General features: G+C 40.7%; 1 protein-coding gene across 1 annotated transcript in view; it reads left to right on the top strand.

Moving 5' to 3' along the window:
* The first annotated feature begins 260 nt into the window (after positions 1-260).
* Dgk (diacyl glycerol kinase 1) overlaps positions 261-15,564 on the top strand; it is a 37,449-nt gene continuing 22,145 nt past the window's right edge. Inside the window, 3 exon segments of the mRNA XM_066747129.1 lie at positions 261-345; positions 761-892; positions 1,508-1,596. Of these exon segments, the coding sequence (XP_066603226.1) occupies positions 829-892; positions 1,508-1,596 (153 nt within the window). The 5' untranslated portion in view covers positions 261-345; positions 761-828.

The raw sequence follows: 15,564 nt of genomic DNA, 5'->3' as shown, positions 1-15,564 counted from the left end.
CACCTTTATAGCTTGTAAAAGACACACGAGAGAATAAATAAGTTTTTTCAATGAGAGGATATATATCTTTTATGGAAATATTATTTATCCAGCTCTCTGCGCGGGTATAATAAATGTCTAGCGACCAGCAGTATATATAACTATCACGGTTCTATCCAGCATACAGTATTTGGCGGATAGTTGTTGCGCGTACATCAGAGCTGGCTCTATATATGTGCAGCAGTGCTGGAGAAAATTCGTTGTTTGCAGGGATGGCGGAAGATGAGAGCGAAGCTCGCTTGTCGACGTTAAATGAGAGTTTTGCAGGTGATTCGCGTGTCAACATTGGGACTGTTCGGCTGTCGCGTAAGTTTTCCCTCTGGGCGATTCTCTCGAGCAGCGTCCTACCATAATTTCCTTTAACGTCAATAGCCGTCAGCACATTACTAACTGCATCTCCCGACCATTCCCTCCTGTCCGTCTGTCTACGGCCTCCATTATAATAAAGGCCAATTCACGCCAGCTTGGAAAATGAATATTACGCAATCTCTCCCCAGCTAATAATACATTCCATCCACGCGATTTCACGCTACATTCTATAAACGCTTATCCATTCAATCGCCGGCTTTTCTTTAGCAAAATTTGCATTCATCTACATATTGGAATAATAGCAATATAAGCGCGCTCGACTGGAGCGAAATTTTACTCGTTAATAATGCCAATTCTAACTCTTGCGAGATCGATACCATTGTTCAAGATTGGCCAAATGTTTTGCTTCCAGGTGACGGATTACCATCTCCCGAATCTCAGCGGGAAGTCCGAGGGTCGCGCAAAACGGATTTAAGGAGAATGACCCTCCACTGGGATAAGCTTTCACCCGCGGAGTTCCAGCAGCTCCAGGATTTGGCAGCCTGTAAGTAGAAACGGTCGAAACTGCTCGGCCAGCGAGAAACCTCTCTCTGGCGCGTGCTTCTTCCTTCCAACTAAATCGCTAGTATACACACACATATATATATCTATGGTGTATTATATAGTACTAAAGTCTCTATCACGATCACGTTTCTTCCTCGACTAGTATACACTTGCTGAATTTTTCCAGTCGACGAGTTTTCTGTACCACAACGTTATAGATATATATATATATATATATATATATATATGTAGGTAGCGATTGTATTACTCGTTATACAAGAATTTCATCTCCTGCCGTTCTTTTTCGAGACTTTAATCAACGCGCCTTGTTATGTTCTACGCGTATGATTCATCGTCGCGTCTCCATCAATCGTGACGAAAATAGTTTTCGCCTGGAAATATCTTATTCGTTAAGTGTATTATGACGTCAGAGCATTGAATAAAATAGCGAGCGATTAACAAACGGGTTCGATAAAGTGTTAATGCTCCGAAAAGTATATCTATTTTTGCTTGACGCGATCTGTAAATGTTTCAGTAGTCGATAGATAGAAGCAGGCAAAGAAGGGAGTACCTATATACTTTATAATCGAACTTCATCTCAATTCTTTCCTGGCAGATTCTACGCGAAAGCTACAAGACGTTCTCACGGAATTCTGCAGCTCCAACATTACACCATCGGGTACGCCAAAGTATCATCCTGATGGGGTGAGTGGATTTAAATTTGTTTCTCTTTGGCGAAAGATGAAGCGGCATAGGAGAGACGCGTAGTGTATTGGCAGTTGAGTTAATAAGATTTTTTATGTGTGGGAGGGACATATATATATATATATTATATAAAACAATGGGAAAAGTGTATTGCGCGTTAGAGAAGAGTAACGCATTAACGAGCATACTGTGAGAGGAGCACATAATACATTCTGAGAGGCAAGTATATATAGTATATCGTTGGGTTGGTGGTCCCTGATGACGATCTCTCATATTGAGTTTTGACCCCTCTACTGGTGTGATATTTTCCCTCGTTTCATTGCCTAGCCCTGTAATAGGCAAGTCGCATGAACGGGAACAGTTAAATTTTTATTTCTCTCAGGTTATGCCTGTCGACCCTTTTGCCTCCCTTTCCTTCTTATACTCTTCTCCTTCTGATACATTACACCAAGTGTATACTATATATATATATATATATATATATATATATATATATATATATAGTAGACCGGTAGTACCGCTCTTACGCTAACTTGACCGAAAATCTCGTTAAAGGGGATATGCTGCATTATCGCACGCTGAATTTCCTAATAACTTTCAGATTACCCTGCTAGATAGGCAAACCTGTCTGTAATTTATTTCCTGAGATTGCGAATGGAAAATCGAAGAAGATTCGTGAAATACCTATATACATATAAGAGTTTTATAGCTACAATATAAGAAAATTGCTGTCCACATTCTCCTATGATTACAAACCGATTGTTAAATCCTGTATCTCCCGTGTGAAATATTCTATATACATGCGTATATAAAACATGCCACATTCTACACTGTATAGAATATCACTCGGCTCGTTCAACCTTAATATCTATCAATTTTTTAATGCTATCAGTGCTTTAATTATAACATCGTTCCTCGCAAGCTTCCTCTATATAAATCGTAGAACAATTTTTCCCCTTCCTCGAGCTCGATCTTGATTATATTTTCAAGTTGATGTATTGACCGAAGGAGATTCGTAGTGGTGAAGGGGGGGGGGGTCGGTGCTTATCAAGCTCGAGGGTATTTTCATCGCTATTTCCGATTATCGTGTTTCCTAATCGAGTCGGCTACTTTGCATGGGCTCGAGTCGATACCGGCTGCCGAGTTGTTCGGGGTAGGACAGGGAAAACGAAGGTGAGGAAAACGCTTGTGAGAGAATATGGCCAACTCGAAGGGTAAACAGCAATTAGTCGTAATTGCCGTGTAATACAGAGATTCCGGTGAGGCAGTCGAGGCAAGGAACGATATCGTTTATTTACGCCTCGCTCTCTCCATCGAAGCGCGGTCTATAATTAGTCGTCGAGCTATCTTCTCCCGATGCACATTTGCCAGTGGAAGGTAGAAGGGAGAGGGAGGGGGTGGTCACCTGGGAAATATAGCAACGGCGACGCGTACCTCGTTTTCACCTTAGCGATGAGATTCGCCTGCACGATCGATCGCGTATCTTTTCTATCGGTTCTAGACTGCTGGATTGCTAACTCCAGCCGTTTACCAACTTGGATGGGCCAACTACGATCGTTGGACCGTAAAGAGATTACATTCACTGGATATTTCCCCGACCTCTCTTTACTTAATCCGATATCTCTGTCTCGCATCTAATACCTGCAGCGTATACTCTCTACAAACGATATTTTTCTGAGATCTTGCAGAATTTCCTTTATACTGGTGAAATTTAGCAATGCCATAAATTGGCGCAGAGGAAACCAAACCGCATAAGCCCTGATAACGATTTAAGAGACAGCCGCAGAGTGGCTGCATGACAGTGTTATCGACTCTCCTGCCACCAGTGGATCGTTAAAATTTAGTTATAATTACGCCAGAGGACCAACGCTCGCCCGCTCTCGTCCATCCACACATGCATGTATTCGTTCTATCCCTTTTACTCAATAATTTCGGACATTCCCGAGCTTATTTGCAAAGCGTTTATTCTATATTCTCGGGAAGCGATTTTTCCCCTCCCCTTATTTCTTCCATAATTTTATAAATCCACGCGATAGAAGAATCACCGTCAATCACACGCTTCTTAATTGGCAGATAATTATAAACATTTGCAAATGGCGCTTTAACCATAATTGAAACAGCGCAACGTTTTCAACAGATTTATCAAATTAATCGTGATATACGGTTTTCCGTTCTATTAATAAACAATCGCGCTTGTTCACTTTAAAGTGGTCGACGAGGGTTATTTTATCAGTTGCGATGCGGAAAACAGCGATGATTTTTCGGTGCGCTTCGTTTATAAAATCCGATATTATCGAAAATAAAATCTATTACGCCCAAGCTACTCCGCTCTCTTTAGCCGCTGTTAAATGCAGAAAATCAAGGTCGGAGCTCGGGAATATTATTATATAGACGGTATCGAAATATCTTGAAAGTTTCTAATTCTGCTATGTTCGCATTGTCGAAGCTTAAAGACGTTTAAGAAATATCGAAAGAAACGAATGTTCGTCGCATTGTTCCTTTTGTCGGTTATATTTGAGCCAGAGGGGCAAAGGGGGGGGGGGGGATATGTTAAAGGCGCGCTGTGCTGCTGGTGCTAGAGTGTCGCGTAAGTGTACATACACCAGAAGAGCAGATGGCGATCTTTTTGTCTTGTATAATTTGATCTAAGAATAAACATAAAGAGGTATAGAGGGGGACTGTCAGTGATAGCAAATGGCTGGATAGAATCTGAAAAGATGAGAAAAGCTGCTGAGCAGCATCAGCACGTGTCTGTGTGAGTGTCGTATGGGGATGAGGCGCGGAGGGGGGTATATATTATGGATCTTGGGATTCGAGGTATGCAAGGGGAGAGAGTAAGTGGGGTAGAAAGGAAGGTTGGTTGGTGGAAAGGAGGAGGAGAGGGAAAAAGAGTGCAGGGTTTTATATTTAACTCTGCGGACGACAAGCGCGGCGATATTCTCTCGAAGCATCAACTCTCTTTTCGCTGGATGCTATCGCTTCCGTGGCTCGACTGGGTCGTCTGAAATTGCACCCCGCAATCACTGCTGCTCCCTCTCCGATAAAGCCTTTACCCCTCCAAAGCACCCAGTATTGTTTTATTCTCGATCGATGCTTTTTCCACTCTCCACCTTTGCGCGTGGTCCCTGCTCGTATTAGCTAATTAAATGCTGACGTATCGCTGCGTTGGATAATCTTGTTTACGCGCCAAAATCCCTTAGCTTAATTCATGCATGAAACTATCTGATGCCTCGAGCACACCGTACCCAGCATCGAATTTTCGAAAATCTCTGCACCCATTGAGTCATCCAATTAGAACGTTCGACGAGTACGAGGGAATTCGGGTATTTTCGGATCTCATGTGTGTATGTGTACATATATATGTACATAATTGGTAGAAATGGAAAATGGAGAAAGAAAAGCGCGCTTTTTGTTGATAAAACGAAAGTGGCAAGCGGGAATCGCGTCAAGTTGGCTTCAAGTGGCAATCGTGAACGCATCGAGCTTTATAGTATAGTGTATAGGAGGGAATAAGTTCCCTCGGGAAAAATATTCCACACACAATATAGAGGTTAAATATATATATATATATATATATATATATATTACACACAGTGGTTGACTCGTCCTTGTATCGTGTAAACGTAAAAAGAAGGGAAAAGCAGGTTGAAAAACGAGACCTGCAAATCTCTCTCCCTCTCTCTCTCTCTCTATCTTTTTCCCTCTAACTCTCAAGGGTGTGGTTGCCTAGTTACGTGACGTCACTCCTGACGCAGCGGAGGATCAACACGTCACGCGCGTGAGTCGTGAGGAATCGTGAGAGTGTGCGTGTTTGTATGTGAGAGACACAAAGAGAGGTGCAAAGTGGAAAGGGAACGTTGTCGACTGCCAACAGAAACTATACCCTTTTTCCCCATTTATTCTTCAAATTTTCTCAGGTGCCACTCACGGTTTTTCAAGCTGGAAACTTATTTTGCCAAACAAATATTTTTTTTAAACTTTTGAATATTTGTATATTAAATAGCTTCAACAGTTCTACTGATAAAAATCAAATAAAGCCATATTGGTTTACTCAGAAAGTCAAAATTTGGCAAATGCTGAGCTTCCAGCTTCACAGATACCCGGGAAGTATGAAGTTGGAAGGTTTTATTTAAGAATTTTGACTTTTTTTAAAGCGATATCCAGAGGTACTATTGAGAATTAAATGCATGTTTATTGATTCACCTTAAAAAATTCAAATTTAAAAAAGGAGCTTCCATCTTCGTACCTTACCGTTATTCACAATTTCTCTTTGAATTTTTAACCGAAACCTATATTAATTCAACAATCTTATATATACCATGTTTTACAGTTAATGATGAAACAAGCATAATTAAATGATTAATTAAGGCCGGCAATTTTTAGTTAGCTCTCTTATACACGGATCATTTTCCTTGTACTAGTAGCGTTAAACTGTTATCAAAAGCTTATAGGTTAACACTATCGCAAGTAATGAAGAACTAATTAGCCATGAAAAGTGAATATAGTAGAGGCTCTTTTGACTGGCATGAGAGAAAGGCCTATTACAATGTGAAATTCATAGTGGATGCAGATCCCGAGTCCATATTATCCTCATTAATGTCGTTAGAAATTCAAGAGTATTTCAAGGAGATGAATTAAACTCAAAGATCGCTGTTAGCTGCTCAAGCTCGCGCGACGTTCCATTATTAGTCAATTTTACAGAAATTTCATAGTTTTACTCGTGTCTCACGAAGAATTTTCTACTCGGTCTGACAATTATTTTTGCAACCTCACGACCATTTTCAATGTTTTGAGCTTTAACGATCCAGGCAAAACGCATCGTCGCTTTGGTGTGTTTTAATTGGCTGTTGGGGAATATTCATTGTCGAACGAGCACCAGTGACACACGCTGGAAAGATTGGCTATATTATCTTCGGAACAAGAGACACGATTCATTCTCCCGGTAGCATCGGTGCGTGCAATCAAAATTGGATCGCCGGCTCATCCGACGATCCCGTTTCACTAATATAATCAAATTTTCTAAAGATCTCTTGCAATTCTTCTGCAAATTTGTCGTTGACTTTTTAAATTTAATATTCGACCCAAGACATTTCCTTTCTTTTATTATCAAATGTAAATTCTCTCTCCGTTTCGAGTTATTAAAAAAAAAAATCAGAAATGTATTCGCAATCACCACGACTATTGACTTCTAGCCAGTTATCAGGGAATATGTTAGTAGAGCAGCAGTATAAGTGATAATAAAAATTCCGGGAAATCACTCTCTTGACTATTTTTAAACATATTGAAGTTTCTCTACAGATTTGATTAAAAGTGCAAATTTATTTACTTCTGGTTAGTCGAACCGTTCTTGTCTATAATATATTTCTACTGTCGAGGACTCGTGGATGATGGATGCTATCTGCCCGAAACACACGGCCAAAGGCCGTTTAAGAGATTGGCTGTATTAGCCTCGGGACGGAGACCACGATTCATTCTATGACGAAGCATTGGTGCATAGGTTGGAGTTGGGGATTTTGCATCGTTCTCCATTAGCCTTCTCGTTATTCACATCTCTCTTTCTCTTTCTCCTTCTCTGTCTCTTCTTAAAAAAATCTCAGCTATTCTTATTTTCTCTTTCATGCCAGTGACACTACCGTCTATCTCTCCAACTTAATATAGCCTAAGAGTATACTGTATATATATATATATATAGGTGTAGGGGAAAAGGGGAGAAAGGAAAAAACACTCGCGATGAATATAAGATTTTCCCGCGATGAAGTTAATCTTTCTCGACTTAAATAGTCTTCTTTCTGGCTTGGAATAGACAGAAGCGAAGAGTCTAAAATACTGCGCGATAAATTATGTAAAAGAAAATTATCTCGTTAATTAGAATAAACCGGTTTTCCTTTTATGGCCGTTTTATGTCGTTTGGTGATAACACTGTGAATGCTAGAGAAGCCTCTATCTAATTCATAGTGTAGATGTTGCAGAGGGTGAGGAGTCGGGAGTGAAGAAGAACTGGAGGGAAAGCCTCGTTTGTTTTGAAGATGGTGCGTGGACAAAATTGAGTTTACCAGGGATACGACTAGTCGTTATTTTCGTACGTATATACAGGCGGGCCGAACCGATGCGCCGCGCTATACAGTCTCGATAAATAACAACTTTACAGGCAATCCACTTATAAACTGAAATTTGCGTGTTTTTGAAAACTCCATCGTACTTTCGCTGTACAAAGGACCTGTATATCCCGCATAATAAGATCCTATAAACGTATGAATGCATTCTATTTAAACAATTACGTTGAACCGACCTGTTTATGACGCTGTTCCGTTGTTTATATCATGCTGCCTTTATACGGCGACAAATCTACTTTTAAAAATAATTAAAAATAATAATATCCTACAAATGCTTTCGCAAATTATTCTTATGGAAAGTTTCAAGCACATAGCTTGTCTAGTATTTTAAAAAGGGTCGTTAATTATGGCTATGAAACGTCTCGTCCAGAAGTAATCGATAAAACCGATTACAACGCGATATTCTCTAATATTTGTTTTTTTTTTCTTCTGCATCTTATACGTCAAACTACACAGTTAATAAGATATAGTGAGAGAGAGAGAGAGAGAGAGAGAGAGAGAGAGAGAGAGAGAGAGAGAGCTTGGTTAGCAGGATCAAAGAGAGTAATATTTCTTGGAAAGATCTAAATTTAGATACTGATCATCCATTTGACGTTAAGTTAATTGATAAAAGAAATATATTTTTTGCGAAAGAGAAACGCGTTCGGCGATGAGGATGAAATGTTGGAAAGGAGCACTTTGTGACAAGGGTGTAACGAAAGCAAGAGGAGTAGGAGGGGGAGGGGGAGGGGGACGAGAGAGAATTAATTCAATGGTTTCCGTAGACCAAGCAGGATAGGATACAATATAATGTGGGGATTATTATTTTCTTCGGGTCGCTAGGTGTTACCTTGACACGGGGTTATAAACGGTTTAAACGGTAACCGATGGCTTATGCTCGACGAAGCGCGTCAAAATTCTTGTAACCGTTTGAAAACGACGTTAAAATTGCTAGAGGATTTTCGCGCTCTATAACGGTTGCTGGATCTTAAAGAGGCCGAGTTTTGCAGTTATAACGCGAGCGTTCTTATCTTTTTCCATTGCTCTTCCAAGTAAATATCAAATTCCTTTTTATTTTCGTCAGCGTTTTCCTTGGGCTGGTTCGTTTGCCGGACTCTTCTGAGCGATACTCGAGATATGAATCCAAGTTGACGCTGGAACGGAGTAAAAAGGAGGTCAGCAAGGGCGGCCCTAGGGCCTAGGCAGTAGGCTAGCTAGTCTGGTACTCTGGTAATCGAGCGGACGCATATGCGCGCGTGGAAAAGCACCAGGAGGCAGTAGCAGCTAAGTGGCTACTCGACCCGCGAAAATGACGCCTTATTTTTCGCGCCCAGACTCAAGTTCAAGTTGCTTGTGGATCTACCGACCTCCACTCGCTTCTCCACTGGAGCTGCTTTCGTTAACGATGAGAAAGATTCAACCACCACTTCCTCCTTTGTCTCACTTCTCTCGACACCCCCGAGTCGCCCCGAGAGACTCTCCTGAGGAATCGAGGTTACTTAACGTCTTAATAAGAACGCCTCGAAATCTGGAAAGACTAGAGAAACTTCCAGCCCCCCAACTCTCATTCACTCCTTTTCTAAAAATAAGACAAAGCGTTGAACCAAAGTAAGCTGCGAAACAAAGCTATACTACCAGGTAAGAAACCGCCTACCTAATTTCAAACTACTCTCTCTCTCTCTCTCTCTCTCTTTTCATCCTAGTTCACTAGAATTCCAGCTTAGTTTGTTTGGAAAATGTCACGAATTACTTTATACCCACTCTCGGCTTTGATATGCTTATTTGAGACAGCATCAAATGGAGCGAGAAATAATTTCTCGACTGAGACTTGAATAAATTTACCTCGATAGCTGCAAGTTTTCCCGTCGAGTTGTTGAAAATCTGGAACAATGGCCGAGATCTCGAATATACCTGCTGAGCAAACAATGGTAAACATAAATTTTGTAGAACGCTGCACGCTCAGGCTGCACGTACAATTTTCACCAGAATCCAGACAGACGTTGTAGAAATTCTGAAAATTTCACGATCATCGCTCTCTAAATCCAAGCGTAGCTGAAGATATTGTTTAATTTGCTGTTTTATTAAAGTTATTACATTGTTACGGTTTAAACCGAAAGCCCATTGCATTCGCCGCTAAAATTTTGTTCGCTAAGATAGATGTGTATACGTTTAAAGCATGAATGAATATTGAAATGGATGTACTCTACTAAATGTTTCTGTGTATATAGTATAGTAAACCGAGTATTTTTTTTTATTCTCGCACTTTTTTTCACCTTGGAGCATTCCGAAAGGTGCGCTTCCCTCTCGCGTCTAGTTGGATCCTTTGAGACAGAAGCAAAAAATCATAATTAAAATTTTATTACACTATCTGGTTTTAAGCGCATGGGCCATTCGGTAATTTTAGAGCGAGACTCGTGTGCGTAAAATAACGCGTATAGAGTCGGTGAAAGCAGTAAGAAAAGCGTGTTGGTCGAGCGTTAAAATTGCCATAGATTTTGGCAAGTCGTTGCCAAATAATAAATTACTTTCTGCGTCAAATGGAAAAACGATCGACGCTCCGTCCACAAACTAATTGAAAAGAGATTCGATCGAAGCCAGTTTCGCAATGGATGAATTGAATATACATGCATGAATATCCGGGAGAATTCAAATAGAAATTATTGCGAGCACAAATTAAATAAAATTCAACCAAGTCCAATTTCAAATTAGTAGGATCTACCAGATGAGAATTTCATGAAATTTGGCAAAAGTTTAACTGATGGAGAGAATTTCGTATGTTGGCTCGTTAAGAAAAAACTAATCTCGAGGCTGAATATTTTGTGGTGTTTGAATTAAACTGAGTGAAGTATAGACAGTGAAAGAGGTGTGTCTAGTCGCGAAGGAGTAGTTAGGAAGATAAATAAAGCACGGAAGAAAGCTAAAAAAAGTCTTTTGAAGTCAAACTTGAAATGCTAATACTTATTACTCGGAGACCGACACAATCCTTCATATATACGATTGCTTTGAATTGTGCAGATAACAAAATTGAATTCCTCAATGTATGTATAATTCGCTGCCTTTTTTTAAATTCGGCACAAAATAACTGTGCTGATATCAGCGGCTTTAACAAAGATGTCTGGCTTCGAATGATGTTAAAGCAACTAAAGAAAACTACAATGCTTTTTATAGGCTTAAAGCTCTATTGAAATATATAAAACAACGAAAGGTATATATATATACGAAAAGGATATTTTTATCAATTGCGTGGAGTCCGCAGCTTTTTTGCGATCGTGTTCCATTTCTCTAATTACCGGTGAAAAAGTACTGATCATTAGTGATGACTTCTTAGAAGAGAGAGAGAGAGAGAGAGCCACTGAAATCTCATGAGAATAAAGAGCAATGAAGTGTAAAAAAATCAAAGGCAGTATAGGTAAAAAAGGGAGGGGGGAATAAGATTGATATTAAAAAGAGTCTACTATAAGAAATTTCATCCGCAGCGCAGCCTCTCGTGTTATCCTTAGTATGTATAGATATCTTGCTCTATTTGAGAAAGAAATATCTAGTAAAAGCTCAGAAATCTTTAATGAGCTGGTTCCTTTGGGTATTTGCAGTATACGCGTACCAAACGCTGGAACTTGAAAGGACGTGTGCTTTAATTCATGAAACACAAGGTCTTGAAATTTACATTCACTCGAGAACAAGAGCGAGGAGAGAGGGTGAGCCGGGGGAGAGAGGGGGGGGGGGGGAGTAGAAAAAAATTCAGCTCAGCTCCATCGGTGAAACTCGTATAAACACAATTAGATAGACGGTGAGCATGTAAGGAAGATGAGAGATATTTTTCCTTGGTCCCTTTTTTTGCTTCTTACGCAAGGGCATCCGTGGTGTTTTCTCTATCCGTCCTACTTGACTTTATTGGTGCAGTAGGAGCCTCAGAGGCCCCGGTGGAACTCGTACAAGTGCAAAAAAACGAAATATTAAAGCTGTAATACAGGTACATGGCAAATCCAAGTTGACCTAATCCCTTTCCTTCCGTTACTATATATACGTCCTCGATACTCTTATCACACAGTGAAAAAAGAATGGAGGAATTGATAAGAGGCAACCAGAGGAGAACGAACAACTCGCATGATCGATTTTAACCGATCCATGTGGAAGCGACGTTAGATATTGTCGAGATTGTCATTCGTTTTTTTTTCCACTTCTACTTTAATCATCCCTCCCTACAGTATTCTGCCAATCGTCTCTTTGCCATAGAAAAATATAAAACCGAAAATAATTTCATTTTCTCGAGTGTTGTCGTAACTTTTTATCCAATACTCGATTTTCAACTTTGTGTACCATAAACCAAATCGACGATTCTCGTTAAACTCTCGTTAAAAGCGGCCAGTCTTAAAGGGGTGCAAGATCGAGGGAAGATGTTTCTTGGAAGAAAAAAAAAGTGAAAAATCTATCGCTTCTTTTGTAGGATATAACAAGGCAAAGCCTAGCGTGATTCATTTTGAGAGAGAATTTTTGAATGAAGTAGAGTTTACGGGTATGAGAGTGCAGAAGATGACGTGGAGGGCGAGTGGGGTAAAGCAGTGTTATGCATATTATGAGGAGCTTGCAATTTGGCGTTGTTCGATCGACGAATCAGGGCAGACGAGCAAAGTGGCACGGCGACGTAGAGCACGAAACCACAAGCAAGAATCGAAGCGCAGTCGTCTACAGTTTCTGGAAAAGCACGACGTCATCGTTTCCATGGTAACGCTCGGAGAGTTCAGCGATGACGTCACTATTGTAAGCCGCCGCAGCGGCCGCCGCTTCATGGGGAGGAAAGAATGACGATATAGGGGTGGTAGGAGGGTAGGGATGGAGCGAGAGCTGTAGAGTTAGAGGGAGAGTTAGAGAGAGGGATAATGGAGGACAGGAGGGGGAGAGGGAGAGATTCTCATGGCGAGGTCGCTGCACTCACAGCTGCATCTGCCGTGCATCTGCAGAATGACGTCATTCGCATATAAGCCCTCTCGATATTTATCTCCCTGGTACGCGTGACACCATTCATCCAATACCCCCATCTCTCCTCATTGCTTCGGCCTCCAAGCGCTAAATGCGATTTCTCTATTGGCAAATCAAAAAAGCCTCCTATTCTCTTCCCCAAACAAAATAAATAGCTCCCGTATATATATATATAGCTAAACGGATAGGTCGATTCGAGCAAGAGTTTTCAGCGTGAACCCAAGGAAATCGAAACGATGGAAAAAGATCCTGGCAAATAAGCAAACATTTTGCCATTCGCATAACCGATAGCTTCTCCGCTAGCTAAGAACGCCAAATATTGAGTTATGCAAGGATGACGCCGCTAACCTACCACTAGTTGACAGAGCCAGAGTTCATTAAAGGAAGTTTTAATCGATTTACCATGCTATATTTTATTAGACAGTTTATAAACTAATGCTATAGGAAGGAATTTTCCGCAAGAGATGAAAGAATAATCTTCCAACAATCTTTTAACTAAGATGGTTGGTATTTACCGCTTGGGCCGAAAACTCTTTTCAAGAAATTATCATTTCTCACTTTAAATCTTGGGAATTTTAGCCTTTGAATATTTTCTCGGTTAATCGCGTTATTAAACTTTCCACTTATTATCGCCTTTTATATTATACCCTTATCTCCTATCGCACATTGCTATTAAGTCTTATCCGTTAAGTCGAGAAATGCACCGCTTGATATCCTTTTCGTTTAAGGAAATCTTAAGGGTGGACAGTTTTTCACGGCGTGTCGCATATTATGCGGCAAATGTGTTATCGGAAACTCATCCCTTTGGATCAAAAATAGGGGTGAACTCGCCCCTGCAAAAATGATTTATTTATTGCAATTGCTTTTTTGCGTTTTTCAGCGTGAAACTTTTCTGTGGATGTTTTGAAAAGTTGATCGGGTAGATGGAAAAGTTAATTTTAGTAGTGCAACTGTACACAACGAAATAGTGGAATCTTTTAGAAACTTATAAAATAAATTGAAGTAGTATTGATGTATTCATTAAGCGTCGATTGGTGATAAATGCTCTCTTTCTTTCCCTCACCCACTTAACGATTAAAAGGAATTTCATCGAATGATAATTAAATAGATAAAATCCTTGTGCGTTGAAATTTGCTCGTTTCGTCACAAAGCTTATCGGTCACTAATCAGATTTTTATTAATCGATTGATCTATCGAAATGGATATCGATCGGCATTAATAAGAACGGTAGTTTGTGGCTTGTTACCTTGGCGAATGAGGTTTTAGGGGTTTGAAAATGTGTTTTTGAAAATTCGTTGGACATAATTGGGTTAAAGAGTTAAGGGTCTAAATTGGAGAGGTGTTATATGTATGTATACATATATATACATATATGCATATAGGTCGTAACGGTTTGGTAGTTTGGTGTATTTACGCCGCATGGCTGAACTATATATAGCTATGGTGGACGTAAATAATTCAAGGCAGGTGTGTGCGTATTTAGAGCGTATGCGTTACTGCCGGAGGAGTTCGATGACTGAATTTTGCTTTCGTTTGGTTTGCGCGTTTATACTGCACACGCAAATGCGTGCCGAGCATGGCGCAGCGTCCGTGCTGGATGACGATGACGTCGCTAGAAAAACAAATAGAATAGGCCTGCACTTATATCGCTGTTTCAACGACCGACCTTTGTATATCCAGATGATACAACTTGGCCCGAGGACTATATTGTTATTTCAAGCGTACAAAGCTTTTGTCATACGGTATGCCCTTTTCACCACATTACATACTTGTTCACGTACTGACATTCCGCAAACATTTTCCACAAATGCACCAATCGTAAAACCGACCAACAGTTAATCTTTCAACGGGCTCTCTTTAAAACCTGCAAAAGCAGTCGAATGTCAGCGTCGTATAACCTAAACTATATAGTTATCTTATACACATATATACACACTGTATACGCGAATTATTATCCAAGATGTCTGTTATTTCCTGGGACACGTCAAAAAGAACTTTTGCAATGGACGCTATTCAGTAGCTCCCCTGGTGCTTCGCGATAAATCCGCAGACACAGAGTCTCTACCGCTGGCATGGTATTGAATTGCATGGTTCTCCTGTATACATCTGTTTGGCGTAAACTTCCTTCCGAACGTAATACGATGAAATTTAACGGCTTGAAATCCAACTTCTCTTCTTTGCTTTGTTCCTGTAGATCAGAAGAGCTGTGGAGGGTGGGGAGGGGGGGGGGGGGGGAGGGTTGTAGCTGACAAGTGCGGGCTACTGCGTGGAAGGGGGATGGCGGAAAGTTTTTGGGAATTCCCCTCGCTCTCGCTAAGTGTTATGCGCACTCGTAGGGTGGCGCAGCTTCAGGATTGACGAGCGAGAGACAAGCGCCGAGACAACGACCCAGAACTTGGCACGCTCCGCTCTTCTTCTTCGTCGTGAGACGACACTTTCAAGCTTCGCCTTACCTCCTAACTATATAGTAAACTCTGGATGAATGAAGGCAGGAGGAACCAAGCGAAGGCCGGAGCAGCTAGCGTTATCTCCGCCAACCGTGGCAATACGTTTAGATAATACCTGATGTAACGCACGACGTCACAGACATTTACTACAGTCGACGTCGATAAATCCTGAGGAGAAAGCGGGTCTAAAAAAAATTACCAACTAATTTCGAGCTCTCGTATAATTTAACCAAAAAACGAAATTGCGAATTCTGCGCAATTACAGTAGCAAACGTGGTGACGATAAATCACGCATAAAAAAAGGGGGCCTCGGAGAAATTACGAGGCTGATCTTAAACTCCTTGTAATTATCTCGGACCCTACAAATATTGCATAATTCCCTTGTAATTCTGGGGCAATAGGATTTCTCCCCTTGAGCGATATCAGCGTTTACGCGTCGTTGCAAGCTGCAC

This window comes from Prorops nasuta, unplaced genomic scaffold, assembly GCF_024137725.1.
Source record: "Prorops nasuta isolate Cenicafe-Biocafe unplaced genomic scaffold, Cenicafe_Pnas_1.2 PNAS00003, whole genome shotgun sequence".
NCBI lineage: Eukaryota > Metazoa > Arthropoda > Insecta > Hymenoptera > Bethylidae > Prorops > Prorops nasuta.
Note: the sequence above shows the minus strand (reverse complement) of the source record. Positions and strands in the feature narration are given on the sequence as shown.